At 45.1% G+C, this 20,798-nt stretch overlaps 1 protein-coding gene across 4 annotated transcripts in view; it reads right to left on the bottom strand.

Annotated features, from left to right (window-relative positions):
• The window catches only part of LOC121277388 (trans-2,3-enoyl-CoA reductase-like), a 204,681-nt gene that overhangs the window by 99,222 nt on the left and 84,661 nt on the right, over window positions 1-20,798 (bottom strand). For all 4 annotated transcript variants that reach the window (XM_041186799.1, XM_041186800.1, XM_041186798.1 and 1 more), the window contains exon 4: window positions 557-660. In XM_041186799.1, the coding sequence (XP_041042733.1) occupies window positions 557-660 (104 nt within the window). The remainder of the gene's footprint in view (window positions 1-556; window positions 661-20,798) is intronic.

Raw genomic sequence — 20,798 nt, 5'->3', positions numbered from 1 at the left:
TGGCAAAGGTTCCACAAGGAAAATTATGGAGAAAATGGACCTCTCTGTGTAACACATAAGTATACCCCTTATATGAGGCAAATGTGATGGACATCAACAAAGTTTTGCATTGATTCCTGCAATTTCCATTTTCTGCAAGCAAGGACAGAATGTCAACATATGTAAAAACCTCTTTTTTTTTCATTAGGCACTAGGCTGAGTATTTCTATTTATTGATTCTTGTTCATCTAACACTTCCTATGTCCCAATGTACCTTCAAAGGAAAACTAGTCTCAATTCTGGCTGGGACAGCGATCGCAATATACAAGAGTTAAGTACCAATTAATATAAGTTTTCTCCTGAACCAATTTAGATTGTCTAGAAAGCAATTTACAAGATTTTATTTCCTCTAGAAGAGCGGAGGACTTTTATCTAATTTTTCACCTTGCCCTGGACACTGCATGGAACTTGGTGGTAGATGGTCTCCTGACCTGATGCAGAAGACAAAACACCATTCTATAGGTTGGGCTACATTGGACAGTGTGGTTCTTAATGCTAAGGTGCTGTTATACATTACCGTGATCCAGCTTATTTGTGTCCCCAGATCTCTGAAGTATAATGTAATGATGGAGGATGCTGCAAGATTCTTAATGACTTTGGTTTCTTTCAGTACAGGACCAGCTGTGAACAGGCAAGACCAGGAACAGTGTTATATTTTTGTCATAACTTCAGTAAAGACAGAGTGAACATTGTAACCATTTCTTTACTGCAACTGTCAAACTAAACCAAGATTAGAAAAATGTTGCTCATTTAGAAGCATAAATGGTGATTATGTGGAACTCATTGCTACATGGAATGTTTGAAGCCTTGAGCCATTTAAGAAGAGGCTGAACGTAAACCTGAGGGCGGAATTTTCTGTGCCCACTCGCGTCATGTTGGGCTTGAGTGGACAATATGTGGGAAGGCCAAAAATCGGTTTCATGACGTCGTGAAACTAATTTGCAATCATCTGCTCCATCCATCAATAGCGGGCCACGTTTCCCACTGTTGCACATCAGGAACTTAACTGTAATTCATCTGCACAGCATTATAAGCTCAGCTCACTGGATTCACCCCCTATGCTGGATCATTCAGGCACGTCAGCATGATTGCACGCCAACCCGTTTCACAGCTGAACATAAGCGACTGGTGAGCTGCACTTTGCTCAGGACTTTGAGGTTTGATTGCCTACCTGGCTTTCGGCAGCACTTATGGTCATCAGTACCAGGCTTCACAGGCAGCACCACTGCATTTTTCGGGGTGCTCATGGGCAGGTGTCTACTTATGAGGCTGGCCGTAAGGCGGGAGTGGCTTTTCAACGGCTGAAGGGCTATGGTTTGTTTGGGGAACGGGGAGAAGTGGCCTCAGACAAGGGAAGAGGTGGGAGAGCGCATGCTGTACTGTGGAAGGAGGGGTATCCCTGGGTGTGTGAGAGGACATGGTGATCTGCGCAAGTGGCCTTAAGCGGTTGAGAGTTGAGGAGGTAGTCTCCAGAGGAGATGAAGCCAGATAGAGATGTGAGGGTGTATGTGAGAGAGTGAACGGTGATGTCCCTTGATCTGGTAGTGAGTGAGATGCCAGTGAATGTGTGGTGGGCTTGAGTGTGTGATTTTAGAGTGATAAGATGGTTGCCTTACCCTGGATGAGATAATTCATCCTCTGTCTGCACTGGGTGGCCAACCTCTCTTGTGCAGTGTTTGCACTGAGCACCACTGCCACCACCTCCCAAGTCTGATTGGTGACACTGATGGGCCTCTTGCAGCTAGACCGAAGATAAAGGAGATTGCAGTGGACTCCAAGGGTGTCCAGAAGACGTTCCAGCAATGCGTTACTGAATCAGGGCACTGCAGTCTTCTTGCCTTTCAGGTTTATGGCTCCTGTGCAGCAGCCCAGGGCTGAAGTACTGAGAGGTGTGTGCATGACTGCACTTTAAATATGGCGCCCAGCATGATGAAGCAGCAAGGTGATGGCGTGGCTGGTGAATTGGCAGCTGCCTACTGGCAAAATGGCGTGTTTCCTGGGAAGGCATAATTAATAAGGTGGGAATGGGATGAGACAGCGTGAAAAGCCGATGGGTAAAATATTCTTTTTCCAGCCCGCTACTGCACTTAGTGCAAATCTTGGATAATTCTGTCCTGAGAGGCGTCCTGCTTGCACTCTCTCCACCTGTATTCATGCTGGATAAGCTGCAATGCAACAAAAGGGAGAGGTCGCAGACCGGTGGAGGAATGTCTGACATCAAGATCCTCGTGGACTTAGGAAATAGTCTCATCCAGCTGGCTGGCGAGGATCTAGACCATTCCTGTGCTGACAGTGAGGTCGGCAGTGCTCTGCCAAGTGAGGATCCAGCAATGCAACATCCATCAGGCAACCATGCTGTGAGTGATGTATCATGTTTCACAGGCCATTGCCATGCACTAATTATCTCCCCTTGCTTTCACAGGCACATTTGGGAAACAGCGGAGTGGGTCCATGGCCCAGGGTCTCCAGTCAAGCCCCTAAGAAACCTCTGAAGAAGAACCTGAAGGGACCTTCATTGAAGGCCTGTCACAGTGCTCACCCACACCCTCCACGAGCGCAGAGGTATACACCTCTGTGGGACCAAGCTTTACAGTAGCCTTGGGGTCACAGGCTGGTGAGTGGATTGCACTTTCTGATCCACAGAAGGAGGCAGCAGGGTTTTCCCAGGTTTCTGGCACTTGGAGGACTGTTGGAGACCAGAAATCTGCTGAGTGATAACGAGACTCTGGACTCGGTCATGTCACAGTTGCTGGAGCTGCAAAGGCAAGCTAGGGAACATTAGGAAGGGATGTCCGCTGCACTCCTCAGATTGCAAGGCATGACAAAAGAGTATGTCTGCCTTCAGTCTGATGTGATAGTGCCAGCATGCCAACACACCGAGGTCAACACTGGCAGGATGGCGGCTGCCATGGGGACCTTGGTCCAGGATATCAGTCCTGCACTGCTTCACAGGCTGAACTCCATCGCTGAAACCATAGTTGGCCTCCAACAGTATCAACATGAGAGGGGTGTGGGGCAGCTTGATTTACTTCCTGCTTCCCCGTCTCCTCAAGGGGTCACCCAGAGGCCCTTGGGCACCCTTAGGGAGGAGGATCTGCAGCTTGTCACCCCAGGGCTATCTACACAGGTGACTCTGGGAGTGTCCAGCCCATCTGAGTCCCCTCTTCCTGTGACCTCAGCAGCTCCAGCTCCACAGGCCTAGGAGGGTGCCACTGCCACACAGCATGATACCAAAAGCAGGTCTCAGCCCACCAGAAGATGCCTTTCAAGCACATCACAGACAGGGTGCAACAGTCAGCACGCTTGCTCCACCTCCGCTGTGGATGTTGAGGGGGCCCCAAGATGTAGCGACAAGGTTAGAAAGGTTAAGACGTAACTCTTTTGAGTCAAGACAATAAAATTAAATTAACAAAAATAGGGACAGATAAGAAGATGTAATTGCACAACCTGGGCATGGGTGTTAATCACTTGTATATAATGTTCACTTTGTTAATAAACTCCCAAGAATATCTCCTCGCCTATGGCTCCTTATTCTGATGAGCAGTGTTTTTGTCACCAAGATGTGAAACCTTGGTCCCTGCACAAGATATAGGCAGGTGTCTCAGTCCAGTGCCCCCTCCCTGTGCTTTATGCAACTTTCCAAGCATGCTGAAGATGTACCTTCACTGCCACGAGTCACATCAGTGATGCCTGCACCTCGATGGGGCTTTTCATAGCTGCCAGAATATCCTGCAACAGCGGCACAGAGTTCCGCCATTTTCTGTGTGTGCCCCCAGCACCTTTGAGGTGCAGCTGCCCCCACCATCTCATCAGCATCTACGTCTGGTGACAGTGTGGTCCTGAAGGTTTCAGCTCAAGAATGATACCATAGGATCAGGAGAAGTTAAAATTACCCTGCTGCATCTCCATGATATGACCTTTTTCACAGAGCGCAAGTGAGCTGCCATCAGACAAGAGTCAGACATTTACAGATGCCAAACAAAAACAGAGTTACCTAGAAAAACTCAGCAGGTCTGGCAGCATTGGCGGAAAAGAAAAGAGTTGACGTTTCAAGTCCTCAGCAGATGCAATATGAGAATCTACGTCAGTGATGTGCAGCTCCTCCATCTCCTCCTCAGCCAGTTCCTCTCTCTGTTGCAGCACCAGGTTTTGAAGGGCACTGCAGGCAATGATGATGCATGATACCCTCTGTGGACTGTATTGCTGTCCAGACTGGCCCAGGCACCGGAACCTCAGTTTCAACATTCCGATGGATTGCTTCACCAAAGTGCGAATTGCAGCATGAGCAGGGTGCCACTCACATGGTGCTCAGTTCTCCATAGAAACAAATGGTCAACTATGTCAACCGCAAGGTCTTCCACTCACTGAATGTTCAACCGGTGTGCGACCACCACAAATGCATCCTATAGGTCTGCGCACAGTTCCCAGGGAGTGTCCATGATTCCTACATTCTCAATAGGTCTTAGATCACTGATGTCTTCCAGGGTCCACAGACGCTGCAGGGATGGCTGTTTAGGGACAAGGGCTACCTGCAGAGGACATGGCTGATGACACCCCTGCAGCAGCCTCAGACTGCAGCAGAGCGAAGGTATATCGAGGCTTATGCTGCAACTCGCAATTTGGTGGAGCAGACCATTGGAATGTTGAAAATGAGGTTCCCGTACCTGGACCAGTCTGGTGGAGCCCTGCAATATAGTCCACAGAGGGTATTACGTATCATCGTCATCTGCTGTGCCCTTCACAACCTGATGCTGCAATGAGGAGAGGAGATAGCTGAGGAGGAGATGGTGGTAAAGCTTTGAGAAACAGTGACCAAGGGCAGGATTAATGGTCACTTTTGTAAGAAGTGATAGTATTATTTTAATTGAAACTTATGGTTGAGACTTGCGAGGCTATCCAACCCAGGAGGTCCCTATGGATTGAATGAAATATGGAATGTCTTTTGTTGTAAAGAAACTGACAAATCTTACCAGCATGCTTTGCAAAACTAAACGCCTTTTTGAAGTAAAGTAACCCCTAGCTTTTAAGATAGACACAGGGCGCATGGGAGGACCTGGGGGTGGGTGCAAAGGCAGAGCTTGGCATAAGGGGCATGAGAGGCCTGAGGCGGTGTGTGGAGGGGCGGGTTTAGCATAGGGGGCATGAGGGGACATGGGAGATGAAGGGCAGAATTGGTATAGGGAGCATGAGGGGTCTGAGGGGGTGGGTGGGGGCATGTAATATGGCATAGGGAGCATGAGGGGGACCCTTTGAACTTACCTCTTAAAATGTCCCTTCATGCATGCTAGGGTTCATGAATTCTCTAAGACGATGTGAACCACAACTCTTTAAAAACCTGACTCCATGAAAATTGCTGAGGAGCAGGAGATACCAATCGCTGCAATGAAACTGGCCAGCTCAGTAGTGCCGGATTGGCGCTTCTGACAGGAAGCAGTCCACACCCTTTAAAGGCAATCCTGAAAATTAGACAACCCAGGAATGGATTCAGGACTCCCATAATTCAGACCCGCCCACTATTTTTAAAGGACTTAGGGGTCAACCCAAGTCAGTGAAAATCCAGGCCCTGATGTCTGTTTCAAAGGGGTTATAGAACCCAACCACAGAGATTCAGCTAATTTAAATGGTGTGAAGCTTGTTTGAAAGCAGCAAGATGATGACACAAGTTGACATCGATTGATGATGTTGATTTGTCTTCTTTTGAAATGTAGAGTAGCTGATTCCACAAACAAGTTTTACTATACAAAGTGGTTTAAGACAGATGGACAGTTTTAAGGTGGGATTTAACCTCCCGGATACATTTTTCAACATTTTATTGGACAATTGTAACTTAGTTTGGATTTTGATAGGGCAGTATGATGAAACATCCATGCCCACCTCGGCAAGAAAAGTATAGAGGGGGTGGAGGCAGCTTCAGTCATATCTTTCAAAAGGGAATTGGATAAGCACCTGAAGAGAAAAGATTTGCAGGGCTAAGGGGAGGAAGCAGGCGAGTTGGACAAAGTAGATTGCTTCTGCAGAGCACCAGCATTGTCCCTGTGACCCAAATGGCTTCCTTCTGTACCCCCTCCTTCTACCTTTTCCGTTTTGTGTTTTAAACCTCTGGATTGTCCAAATTTGCACCCATGTTGAGCAAGAGTCTGGGCTGACAGCAGTACCTCATTAAATGTACCCTATAATTTATTCGGAAATTATGACACTGCATTTGTGCAATTCAGTCAGTTCCTGAAGAGTACAATCAACAGGAGGTGACTGCTCACTGGGTATAACTTCTTGTAACATATTTGTGACCAACTGGTATTCCTAACTGGTATTCCTACAAAATCTAGTAAAGACATTTGTGTTTAATTCTCATAATTGTCATATCAGAACCATAGAGAAGTCTGTGAAGGCCAGAAGTTTACACCTTACATTTGAACAACTGTGGAGTAATTAAAGAAAGACAGCAAAGATTTGTTAAGGGCAAATTGTGTTTAACTAACTTGTTTGAGTTATTTGATGAGATAACAAAGACAATTGCTGTGGGAAGCACAGTTAATGTGGTTTAACTGGACTTCCAAAAGTGTCTGATAAAGAGCCACATGATTGGCTTGTCAGCAAAGTTGAAGCAAAAGGGAGAGTGGCAGCCTAAATACTAAATTGACTGACTGACAGGAAATAGTGAGTTGTGCCTAACATTTTTTTTGGACTGGAGGAAGCTATATAGTGGGGTTTCCAGGGGGTCTGTACTAGAACCATTGCTTTTCTTGATCCATATTAACGACTTAAACTCGGGTGTAGAGGGCACAACTTCAAAATTTGCAGATGGTAAAAGAAATGGAAATATTGTGAACTGTGAAGAGATTAGTGATTAACTTCAAGAGGTTTTAGACAGGCTGGTGGAATGGGCAGACACATGGCTGATGAATTTTAATGCGGGAAGTGTGAAGTGATGCATTTTGGTAGGAAAAGTGAAGAAATGCAATATATAATGAAGGATACAATTCTAAAGATAATGCAGTATCAAAGAGACCTGTGGGTAACTGTGGACAAATCATTGAAGGTGGCAGGGCAGGTTAGAAAGGTAGTTAAAAGTCATATGCAATCTTGGGCTGTAAAAATGGAGGCACAGAGTACAAACACAAGAAAATTATGTTGAACATTTTTGTACAACACTGATTTGGCCTCAATTCAGGTATTGTTGTACGCTTCTGGCCACAATACTTTAGGGAGGACATGAAGGCTTTAGAGAGAATGTAGAAAAGATTTACAAGAATCGTTTCAGGGATGAACGACTTCTGTCATGTGGATTATTTAAGAAACTGAGATTGTTATCCCTAGAAAAGAGAGGGTTGAGAGGAAACTGATAGTGGTGTTCAAAATCATGAGGTAACTAGACAGAGAAGATTGAGAGAAACTATTCTGGTTGGTGGAAGGGTCAAGAATCAGACAACATCCACTTCAGGTTCCTGGAAAAAGAAACAAAGGCAGCATAAGGAAAGGTGTTTTATGCATTGAATGGTTAAGATCTGGAATGCACTGCCTGAGAGGGGGTTGGAGGCAGCTTCAGTCATAGCTTTCAAAAGGGAATTGGATAAGCACCTGAAGAGAAAAGATTTGCAGGGCTAAGGGGAGGAAGCAGGGGAGCTGGACAAAGTAGGTTGCTTCTGCAGAGCGCCAGCATTGACCCTATGACCCAAATGACTTCCTTCTGTATCCCCCTCCTTCTACCTTTTCTGTTTTGTGTATTAAACCTCTGGATTGTCCAAATCTGTACCCATGTTGAACAAGAGTCTGGGCTGACAGCAGTACCTCATTAAATGTATCCTATACTGTTGCTAATTCCAATACCATACTGCCTGGCATCCTACGCATAATTCACTATTTGGTGCCAGGCATCAAACTCTATTATACCGACAGTGTTAATTATCTACTTCATCACCTCAATGATAGGACTAAGACGAATCCACACTTAATTGCAATACATTCAATAATTTAAACAAATAATTTATTTAGAAATTGTGGCCCACCAGAATAGTGAGAGATGAATGAAAAATGTTGATGTACACAGTTGGACATAGGGTACCAAAGAACAGATTCAGCTAAATCCAAAACTTGCTCAAACTTACCAAAATCTTTCTACTTCTTCAGGCATCAGTCCAGTGTGCTGCTTTTCTGGTTAATTGCACAGCAGAAACAGCAGAGCTGGAAGGAAAAGGCCCACTTAGGAGTGAAAAGAGCTTGGCTTACTTTCAGCACTTCCAGTGATGTGTGAAATTATTGAAGCCAGGTCTCAAATCACTGCTCAGTAACCATTGGGAAAGGAAGTAGAGCAACTTGTTCAACAACTTTTCTTTTCAGTCCAATTTGTTTTGAACAATATCTGTTTCCTTTTAAAAGGAATATTGATGGATTAGTCCTCTATCCAGGTGCCACAGTTATTTGATTGCTAAGTGCAGGGTAACACATTCAATTATAAAGTATAATCTAATGCTTTTTTGTATTTTGGTATAAATCTCACACAGGAAGCCATCCTGTGGGGCAGGAGGTGTAGTCACTTGAATTAATCAGCTTAATAGCAGTAACAATATGCAATTTCATTAAAATCTGAGAGGGATAATACTACTAACTAAAGGGGAAGTCTGATGGACAGGAGTAGTTGTTGGATCCTCCACTGAACAATTTAATAAATGGAAGTAAATTGAGGCACATATTCAGCATGTGCATTCAGGGTTATTTCCTCAATGCTCCAATTCCATACCTTAAGACAATACCAGCCCCAGGGTTTAAGGAACCAAAAAATGAAATTGAGTTGCACATCAGGGCATTGAGCTCGAAATTCATCAAGATGGTGATTCATACAATTACGTTGAGATCACATCTTCAGGTGACCTCTGACACTGACTCTCTTAGAATATATAGGGTTAGTGGGAGTTCACTTAATGAAAATACACACTTGTGCAGCTACACACCTGCCCTGGATGCTGTAAAATTTCCCCCTTCCTCCTCTCTCTCCATCCAAGTCATGTTCCTCAATAAGCAAAATAAAACTCAAACATCCTCATCCAGAAATGCTAAGTGGATGATCCATCTTAACCTCCTCCTGAGGTTCACACCACCACAAGTACCAGTCTTCAGTCAATTTGACTCATTCCATGCGATTTCAAGAAATGGCTGGGTATACTGGATAGAGCAAAATCTATGGGCCTTGGCAACTCCCAATTGTAGTGCTGCTGAAGACCCATGCTCCAGAATTAGCTGTTCCAGTGCAGCTACAACAATGGTATCTACCCGCATAATGAAAAATAGTTCAAGTATGTAACTTCCACAAAAAGCAGGACAAATCCAATCCTACCAAATACCTGCCCAACAGCCTACTCTCAATCATCAGAAATGTAATGGAAGGTGTCATTGACAGTATTATCAAATGGCGCTTACTCACCAATAACCTGCACACTGGTATCAGTTTGGGTCTTGCCAGGACCACTCAGCCCCAAACCTCTTTATGGCCTTGATTCAAACATGAAGGAAGAGCTGAATTCAAGAGGTGAGGTGAGAACGACTGCCCTTGACATCAAGATATCATTTGACCAAGTGTGCTGCAAGAAGCCCCAGTAAAATTGAAGTCATTGGGAATTAGCAGAAAATATGACCGTTACTAGTCAGTTACTTATCAGTGTAAGACTGACTGTTATCCAAGGAATTGTGAATGGGACTGAACACAGTGCAATAACTGTCGAATTGACAGCGAACACTGCCACTACTAACCTTATAATGGAAATAATGCCATTGTGAGGATGCTCATTCCTCTGGGGAGTGGCTGTGGGGTTACTATGAGGTTGAAGGCCCTGCTGAACGAGATGGCACAGTCATGTAACCATTTTCTTGGTGAATCTAAGAGACTTCAAGCATTGATCCAAGGTGAAGGTAGAAAAAGTGTGCCCTGAAAACCCATGATGGGCAGAGCTTTCTGTGAAGAGCCCTACACTTCCTCCCTCCAGTCTCTGTTCTATTTGTCTGACATGTTGTCCACCCAAGGGCACTGGAAATACAGTCTCCACACCTTGTACGGTTTATGTATACAGGCCACCAAATCCTCTGTCCCCCACCCACTGCAGGCCCCCCTCCCACTGTTGCTGAGTTTGGATTAGCAACAAGTATTTGTCTGACCCAGTAACTCACTACAACACCTCCAATATTATCCACAGTGCTTACCCATTTTTTTCCTATTAGCGGAGGTAAATCAAAAGCATCTCGCCTGCAAGTTGGATGCCTGTCCCTTTAAATATGGCTAGTTAGGGGTTCCTATTGTAGCTGAACATATGTTGAGCTGTGAATGATTAGTATTGGTGTTCAGTAGACTTGCGTGTTCTTAGCTTCAAAGAAGTGTGTCAAAGCAGCCGGAACACTTTCCAGTATGGGGCGCGAGGTAGGCCATGCCAGAAGTGTCCACAAACATGGTACACACCATTTTCTGAGTTTGGATCTTCCTTTGTTCCATCACCAATGGCATAACACAGTCCATTTTCACAGCCAGACAGTTCCCATTATAAATGCAAACATAGGAATTTTAATGAAAAAGGCTGACGAGAGTTAAGATCTTTTAATATATGAAGTGCGCCAATGCGTAAGATTTTTCCTAGATAATTAATTCGCTTACACTATTACTTGAATATTTGTTAAATGAAAGTAACATGTATGCCTGAAAAGCTGTTTCTTTTAAAAGCCATAATGCGGCCCTATGCCCTGAGCTTTTATAATTTTGCCAAATGCAAGAATCTTTATCGGATAGCTCCTAATTGAAGCAGGTGATTTGCTTTGTCCTGGGTAATTTATCAAATCAATTGATTTGTGTAAGCTATCCAGTTGTGCAATATTTTTCATTAATCCATGTAGCTAGTTCATAAAACAGTGTATACAATTTAAAACAATCCTAAAGCTTCTCTGTGGTTAGGACTTATTACTGTTAATCCCAGCAGGGGAATATATATGGTAGCTTCATGACTTTTACAGGCAAGGGGAATTAAATCAGAACAGCATACATATTTAGTGCACAAAAATATATGGAAATTTATTGCTGGATTTGATTTATTCTATTCCAAAAGTGCCCAGTGCCAATGGGTTTTTGAAAGGTCAGGACTGAAAGTCTCCAGGGCCTGTGCAGCTTTGTAGAGGATGGTGTCCCTCAATGTCCCTCAACATTGTCAACATTACCTGAGGGTGGATGTTGGATGGGAAGATGTGGGGCGAAGGTGGCATGGAGTGGATGGCTCTCCCAATCTGTAGGGCAGAATTTTCCCATCCTGCCCCCGTCGAGTTTTGTGGCGGGTCGGAGTGGATAATCTAGCAGGAGCCAGAAAGTCGGAAACTTGTCGGTATAAAAATAGTTGCAATTCTTCCAATGGTGGGTTAATGGCGGGTTAGGTATTCCACTGACTAGTGATGTGAATTCTATTTGTAATCATTCCCATCTCCTGAATGCTTATTAAATCAGCCGCTCACCGGAATCATGTACCACCTTCCAATCTTGCCAGTGGAAATCACGTCAGTCTGAATCTCAATTGGAAAATAAGTGGCAGACTTCACTTCGCTCGCAATTTCAAGATTAAAGCAATATACATAGCCTACCTGCCACAGCGCTGCACTGGTCTCATTGTGATGCCAGTGGAATGCTACACTGCTGGGTTGTAGGTTTGGTCTGCTCCTTGCCTTGATAGTCAAAAAGATACCACTGTGCAGCAACACACAGGCAGGGCACAAAATTCTGTCAGAGATCAGTACTACGGCTGGAGTGCGGGTGATGCAGTGGGTGTAGGGGTGACCTGCTCCAGGTGGGTGCCACCGTTGTCCAGAAGGACCACATTGTGCAATGGTACTCATACAGGGCTGAGCATTGAGAGACAAGCATTTCAACCCGAGTGTGTGTGGGGCAGGGTGTACGGTGGGGGCGGGGGGGAGGATCGCAAGCACATGGTGGGCAAAGGGGAGGTGATGGTGTAATGGTATAGTCACTGGAGTCCAGAGACTCAGGATAATGCTCTGGGGACCCAGGTTCCAATCCCACTACGGCTGATGGTGGAATTTAAATTCAATAAAAATCTGGAATTAAAAGTCTGCTGATGACCATGAAACCATTGTCAATTGTTTTACAAACCCATCTGGTTCACTAATGTCCTTTAGGGAAGGAAATCTCCGGTCCTTACCTGGTCTGGCTTACATGTGACTCCAGACCCACAGCAATGTGGTTGACTCTCAAATGTCCTCTGAACAAGAGCAGTTAGGGAATGACAATAAATGTTTGCCTAGCCAGCAACTTCTGCATCCCATGAATGAAAAAAAAGGCTTTGCAAGGTGTATGGGGGAAGGGGGCACGATCAAAGACAGAGGGCAGGAAGGCTTCGCAAGGGGGTGAAGGAGGAAGGGGAGCAATGGAAGGCAGAGGAGAGACCGAGGGGTGGAAAGCTGGAGTTTGAAACTAAAACACAGACAAACAAGGGGCTGAATGGGATACCACATGTATGGTTGGGAAGGGATGCATGCAGAGTCTGCAATAGGACAGGTGAGGGGTGTTAGTGTGGCACAAGAGAGGAGGGTTGTATGGGGACTCATTGGAGGGGTTGGGAAAATGTGGATGGGAAGGGAGATAGTGTTGTAGTCTTCAGTCATGAGGGTAATGGGGAACTCTATGAAAGTCAACATGCTTGTTCTGCCTCTAATCACTCAAAGCTGCTGAGCTACCCTTACATAATGGTGTATCATCAGGAAGAAGGGTTACAAGCACTTTAATTGCACACTTCCAATAAATATTTCAACACATTTTTTGGCTGCACACCCGCCGATAATTGAAAGGCCTATTAAAGCCGTGAACAAGATAATTAAGTTGAAGTTTACACCGCCCGCCCAACCTAACGGTTGGCGGGCAGGTGAAAAGACAAAGTGGCCTTTATATTTTTTAGGAATCCTCATCTACGAGTGGGATGGGGTTTCCTAAAGCTATTACAAATTAAATAAAAACTTTCCTTTGAAGTTAAAAACATGTGTCATCTCATGTGACACAATCACATGAGGGGACATGTTTCATTGAATTTTTAATTATTAATTTTTTCAAAAAGCGCTTTGTGGCTTCCATGTCTCACAGAATCACACAGTGCAGAAGAGGCCCTTCGGCCCATCGAGTCTGCACCGACGCGTGAGAAACACCTGACCTACCCACCTAATCCTATTTACCAGCACTTGGCCCATATCCTTGAATGTTATGCCAAGTGCTCATCCAGGTACTTTTTAAAGGATGTGAGGCAACCCACCTCCACTACCCACCCAGGCAGTGCATTCCAGACAGTCACCACCCTCTGGGTAAAAAAATTTTTCCTCACATCCCCCCTAAACCTCCTGCCCCTCACCTTGAACTTGTGTCCCCTCATGGCTGACCCTTCAACTAAGGGAAACAGCTGCTCCCTATCCACCCTGTCCATGCCCTTCATAATCTTGTACACCTCGATCAGGCCGCCCCTCAGTCTTCATACGAAAACAACCCAAGTCTATCCAACCTCTCTTCATAACTTAAATGTTTCACCCCAGGCAACATCCTGGTGAATCTCCTCTGCACCTCCTCCAGTGCAATCACATCATCCCTATAATGTGGCGACCAGAACTGCACACCATACTCCAGCTGTGGCCTCACCAAGGTTCTATTCAACTCCAACATGACCTCCCTACTTTTGTAATCTATGCCTCGATTGATAAAGACGTGTCCTAAATGCCTTTTTCACCACCCCGCTAACATGCCCCTCCGCCTTCAGAGATCTATGAACACACACGCCAAGGTCCCTTTCTTCCTCAGAACTTTCTAGTGTCATGCGCTCATTGAATACTTCCGTGTCAAATTACTCCTTCCAAAGTGTATCACCTCACACTTTTCAGGGTTAAATTCCATCTGCCACTTATCTTCCCATTTGACCATCCCGTCTATATCTTCCTGTAGCCCAAGACACTCAACCTCACTGTTAACCACCCGGCCAGACCTCAGGGAGATTGAAGTGCTCTTTCATACACATGCATGAACTGTGTGCCAGGCCCGCTCTCCCTCCTTGCCCGCCCACACAGGTAGCACTCAGCGCTACCACTAGCGATCCCACAGGGTGGGCCTTAATTGGCCTGCCCACATGAAATCATGGAACGGAGCCGATCGCAGACAGCCTGCTTGACGTGGAAGAAATTGTGTCGCCTCAGTGGTAGAGCTGAAGGACAAGAGCTGGACGATAGGAGCAAATCCCCAAACATGTCCTCATCTCACTGGCTGCTGTAGTTTCTCATTAATGTGGCGACGGCTGCTTCAAGTGAGTTTTTGCAGTGTTCTCATTGTTGAGTGGACTCTTACTTCCTAGAACAAACATGTACAGAGGACACCACTGACCTTCTTAGAGATCATGGCCTGGTGCTTCATGAGGCTAGAAGGTGCAAGCCCGCATGAAATCATGGAACGGAGCCGATCGCAGACAGCCTGCTTGACGTGGAAGAAATTCAGGCCATGAACGTTAATCTTACAGAAGAATACTATCACTGAGGGAAACGATGGCTAAACTTCAAAATAAGTGGTTTCAAATGCACATAATTACAATGCCTTCAGTTGACCAAGCCATTCACATAAACATCAAACATCAAAAATGCAATATTTTTACAGTGGTAGCACACCCATGAATCAAAAAGATTTCAGTATTCCTTAATTTTCCTAACCCTTCTGCTATGCCTGGGTGCAGTCCTGGCAGCTGCAGTAGATGTTTGTCATGACCTTGGCAGATGTCCTCTGGGGCATGAGGCCTGGGGGTGGGGGTTGGGGGGGGGGTAGTCATGATTAGGGTCTCCTGCTCCGGGGCAGATGCACCCTCCTCGGCCTGAGTTGTTGGAGTGGATGGGGTCACAGGCAGAGAGGACTCTGAATGGCTGAATGCCCTTTGAGCATTGTGAGAGGAGGTCCCAGGGTGTCCGGCTGATGCTCATCCTCCCTGAGGGTGCCTGAGGGCCCCACCCTGACTCACTGAGGAGAAGCTGCACCTGGAGGGAGGTCAAGGCGCTTTGTCTTCCTCTCACCTACACATTGATGGTGCCCACCAGGGTGTATAGCCATGGAGTCCAGGGCCAAGTGCAAATCCAGCAAAACCTGCTGGACCAAGGTGGCCATGGTGGTCACCAACTTTCCTATGGTGATCTTGAGGTGCTTGTATGTCGGAGCCACGACATCAGACAGAAGACAGGCAGACTCCTCCATCATTCGTTCTAGTCTGTTGAGTGACTGCAGAATCTATGCCTAATGTTCTGTCTGTCGTTGTGTCTCCAACAGTGATTTAGTGGCCACTCACAGAGGCTCATCATCTGACTTGGACTGAATGGACCCAAGTCCCCAGCAGCCCTCTGGGTGCTGGAAACCTGGTCTGTCCCTGCCTCTGACTGTTGTGGAGACGTGTCAGTGAAGTGTTCTCCAGTAGGTGAGCCCAAGCCTAATCTAGTGCTATGCCTCGCTGAGGTGTGTGTTTCTGCGCTGTTTTTAAAAAAAATTCTTTCATGGGATGTGGGCATCAATGGCAAGACCAGCATTTATTGCCCATCCCTAATTGCCCTTGACCAAGTAGGTTGTTAGGCTATTTCAGAAGGCAGTTGAGAGTCAGTCACATTACTGTGGGTCTGGAGTTACATGTAGGGCAGACCAGGTAAGGACAGCAGATTTCCTCCCATAAAGGACAGTAGTGAAGCAGGTGGGTTTTTACAACAATCAACATTGGTTTTATGGTCATCATTACTGACAGTAGCTTTTAATTCTGGATTTTATTAATAGAATCCAAACAGAACCCTGCTGCCATGATGGGATTTGAAACTATGACCCAAGGCCTCTAGATTACTAGTCTAGTTGTGGAGGGTATGGGTGAGTGCTGTGACAGTTCTTCCTCAACTTCCTCTTTGGATGTGGTCTGGGGGCCGGGACTTAGGGTGGGCAGCCTTGTGGGCCTTGATCTGTTTGTGCCTATAAGAGAGACAAGAGATTTTTAGTTGATAAGCATGCAGATTATAAGCTAATAAGAACAGAATGTGCTGGAAAAACTCAGCAGGTCTGACAACACCTATGGAATAAGAAACAGAGTTAATATTTCAAGTCTGAATGACCCTTCTTCCTGAAGAAAAGTCATACGGACTCAAAATGTTAAATCTGTTTCCCTCTCCACAGATGCAGTCAGACCTGCTGAGTTTTTCCAGCATTTTCTGTTTATATTTCTGATTTCCAGCATCCACAGTATTATACTTTTATTTTATGCAGATTACAAGATTGCATGTCACTGTGATTGTCAGGATGTGATGAAATGATGAAGTGTATGATTCGTACTGGGTTGCTGAGAAAATCTGATCTCCCCTTCCCTATGGGAGCGATCCCTGTTCTCCACAGCAATCTCAGCAGCATCCTCCTCGAATTCCGTGAGGGCAATTATGTCTCCCATCCCTCCCCTAGACTTTTTTATGGCTGTCATGGGCAAGGCTGCCCTGGGTGAAAACAAAAGAAAGGCATGTGTTGAGAAGGCATGGGAAAGGTTCATATCCCCTCTGTATGCTAAGCTATCCGCAGACAGGGCTGAGAATGCAGTGTGCACAGCATGATAGATGGGATAGTGGTGATGTAAAGGTTTCCATGAAACAATCAATGGCGATATGTATCCCCCGCTAATGGCTGTGTGAGATCCCTGAAGAGAGTAGCCTTTTGAGGACATGATGCCATGATGAGAGCTTGATATTGGGGGGAGTTGAAGGATGACTTATCCTGGCAGTGTGGATAAGATCATTCATCCTCTTCCTACACTGGAGGGCAATTTGGGTGCACTGGCCAGCCATGCTGACCTGCTCTGCGATGGGCTCCCGGGCTGGAGAGGTGAGGCTGGTATACTTTTTGGAGCAGTCCCTGGGATAAAGCACATCACTGTGTGTATGCACTCCTTTTATCAAGGCCTGGAGTGCATTTTGGCTGAAGTGCCTTCCTCTTTTGGCTTGCAGTCTTCTTCTTTTGGGTGGCAGACATCTCTACCAGTCTCCTGGAGGCAGGCAGGCTGGAGAGAGTGAGACGTTTGTGCTTGGCTGGTGTTTAAATATGGCACCTCGACCTTCATCCCCACCAGGTGACTGCAGGATGGACGAATCAGCTCCTGACCCATCATGTGATTCAGAGAGATATTCGCTTGTGTATAATTAATGAGCTTGCAAGCATAGCATCGGATGCAATTTCCTGCCATTCTGCGCAAAGTGATAAACATGTGAAACCCGTCCGCCACCGTTCTGAGTTTCAAAAATAGAAAACTCCGCCCGCAGTTTCAAACCTCTCCTTTTGAGGTAAGCATCACTCTAAGACACCTAAGGGGAGAAATTAGCTAACCTCCACAAACAGGCAAGGAATTGCAATTAAACTGCACCTGCTCATTTCAATATTGGCAGCTCATTAAATTGTTACTGCGTGTTTTATTAAATGAATCCTATGCACAGCCAGTTCTCCCCATGCTGTTTATTGGCTGCACACATCAGCAGGGGGCTCAATATTGCATTGGTTAGCATTACTTGAAGGCAGCCTGATCTCTTAAAGAAGTCGTGCATTGTGACTGCAGGGAGTGGTGGGAGTTGTTTCAAAGTCAATCTGGGTTGTGATACTTTGAACATGTAAGAGAGTGAGGCCAAAGTTTTCAGACAATGCACTTTGCCTCCTCTGCATACGTATATATATATACTTTAATTCATTCATAGGATGTGGGCATCTTTGACAAGGCCAGTATTTATTGCCCACCTCTAATTGCCATTAAGAAGGTGCTGAGCCACCTTTTGAGCAACTGAATGGTTTGCTCAGCCATTTCAGAATGCAGCTAGAGTTAACCACAATGTTGTGGGTCTGAAGTCACATAAACATTAGACCAAATAAAGACAGCACACTTCCTTCCCTGAAGGCCATTAGGGAACCAGATGGGTTTTTAGAACAATCTGGTAGCTCCATGGTTATCAATATTAATACCAGCTTTTTATTCCAAATTTATTTAATATAAAATCTCTAGCCGCCATGCTGGGATTTGAACAGTTGTCTCCAAATCATTAGTCGCGATCTCTGTTTGGATTTTAGAAATGCAATGATGTATTGACTAACTGGTTTGCCATAGTCATGTGACTCGGCTATGAGGCTGCCTCTGGGGCAGACATCTTAGGTCAGTTCAATAAAGGCTCCCACTGAGCACATACTGAAGAAGTACTGCTGTCATTATGCATGAAACATGGTGTACAGAAGCAAAGGAAAAAAATAGATTTGTGAACCCTGCAAAAGGAGCAGAGAAGACACTGACAACCCAGGAACATAGAAGGTTCAACTCTGCAAAAAAGCTGCTGAAAAGAACAAAGGAAAGCAGACAAGGGCTGCAAGAGAGATAGCTCAGAAAGGCACACAGAAAAGAAAAATCTGCAAAAAAGCTGTAAAAAAAGGACAAAAGAAAAGCACACACAGACAGCGAGCGAAATTACTGGCTGCAGAGAAAAAGGACAAAGGGAAAAGAGACTGAGGTTGCAAGTAAATTACTGAGTGAGTAAACAATGGCTGCAGTGAATTTTCCAATCCCATCTCCAGTCCGTTTGAAAAATGATGCATGGCAAAACTAGCCATTTTTCCACTTACAATGGCAAAATTATGAGATTGCAGCAGGTTTAGTTAACAAGCCTGAACCAATAAGAGTAGCCACACTTCTAACACTGCTCAGGAGGGACTGCTACACAGTGTAAACTGCCCTAAATCTAACAGATGAGCCAAGAAAAAAGATGTCAGAGATGTTGAAAGCGTTGAATGCACAATTTTGAACCCTGAGTGAATACTACATATGAAAGTTATCTAGAATTCAGAGTGAAAATGAGACCATTGAATCTTACGTCATGGCAGTAACACAGCTCGCAGGATCATGTGTATTTGGACAGCTAAAAGATTGGTTTTAGGCATGAGAGACCCATCAGTGACAGCAAATCTATTGAAAGATGAGAAACTAATGCTAAAAAAAGTGATAGATTTGTGCAGAACTGTGGAAGCTGTGAAACATCAGCTAGAGTGTAAGTATGGCAGAGCAAACCAGGAGATACATTATGCTGAGAAATAATCCAGAAGCATTCGCAGACAAAGGGCAGGATGCAAATACTGCGGAAGACAGCATAAACAGGAGAAGAAGAATTGCCCAGCATGGGAAAAGCAGTGTTTTAGCTTCAGGAAGCAAAATCATTTTGCACACGAGTGTTTTACTAGAAGAAAGTAAAACAAACCTATACAGATGGCCACTGGAGAGATATCAGCAGAAAAGTCTGATGAAGGACTATACACAATACAACAGATTGGTTCAGCCAAGTCTATAGGTGACAAGTGGTTTGTGACTCTTACAATGATGACCGCAGAACGAAAGTATCAAGTGAAGAAGAAATGTCAAATAGATACTGATGCATTAGGCACATAATGACCTTCACAGACCTGTGCGAAGTAGCTCAACATGGTGATCTAAAAATGAAACTCTGAAAAGTAAGTTTGAGGCTATATGAAGGGACTATACTCACGCTGTGAGGAAAAATTAGTCTGAGAGCCCAATGCAATGGCAAGAAGGAAGATCTAGATTCCCAGGTCATAAATGGGACACAGTGGCCACTCATTTCAACTGAAGCCAGTCTAAAGCTTGGACTGGTAACCTCTGAATATGCCAACAGAGATTCACAACGTGTCACAGCAAACAAAACCATTGACGGTAGAACAGACGCTAGGGGAGTACAAAGATGTGTTTGCAGAGTTGGGATGTCTACCAGGAAAATATCATCTAGAAGTAGATGAGAGTGTAAGACCAATTCAGCATCTGCTGAGAAGAGTCCCAGCTGCCGTCAAGTCAAGCCTAAGGGACAAGATAGAGGAGCTGGAAAAGAAGCAAAAAAGAGACAACTCCTACAGACTGGATTAGCGGCGTGATAGCATGAAACAAGCTGGAAAGCTGAAAACATGCTTAGACCCAAAGGATCTAAATAAAGCACTGTAGAGATCTCACTACCCCATGCCAACCGTCAAAGGAATTTTGCCGCAACTTGCCAAGGCAAAGATATTCACTATCCTGAATGCGAAAGATGGTTACTGGAAGTGAAGCTGGATGGGAGCTGCAATTTTCCAACAACATTCTGGATGGTGTTCAGGAGAGACAGATGGTTGTGCATGACGTTTGGCATTTCCACAGTTCCAGAAGAGTATCGATGCAGACAGCATGAGATTGTCAGTGATCTCCCCGGAGTGGATGCCATAGTGGATGATCTACTAGTCTATAAATGTGGAGATACATGGAAGAAGCCATGATCAGAATTTAATACGATTGCTGGAAAGAGCTCACCAGCTGAATCTGAAGTTGAACAAGAAAAAATTGCTACTGAAGATGCCTGTTGTCAAGTACATAGATCACGTATTGACAGCAAAATGTCTTTGCCCAGATCCTGACATGGTGAGAGTTGTAGCCACAATGCAGCAACCAACAGATGTGAAAGCAGTGCAACGATTTGTTGGATTCATGTACTATCTAACAAAATTGTTGCCTAATTTTCAGCAGAATGTGAACCATTACACAAGCTCATGGCCAAGGATGTGCTGTGGTATTGGTGAACAGAACAAGAGGCAGCTAAAATCAAGCAACTGGTGACAACAGTGCCAGTGCTGAAGTATTATGATGTCAATGACGAAGTCACCTTACCATATGACGCCAGTGTGACAGGTCTGG

This window comes from Carcharodon carcharias, chromosome 4, assembly GCF_017639515.1.
Source record: "Carcharodon carcharias isolate sCarCar2 chromosome 4, sCarCar2.pri, whole genome shotgun sequence".
Lineage (NCBI taxonomy): Eukaryota > Metazoa > Chordata > Chondrichthyes > Lamniformes > Lamnidae > Carcharodon > Carcharodon carcharias.
The sequence above is the reverse complement of the archived record's forward strand: the minus strand, read 5'-3'. Positions and strand labels throughout refer to the sequence as shown.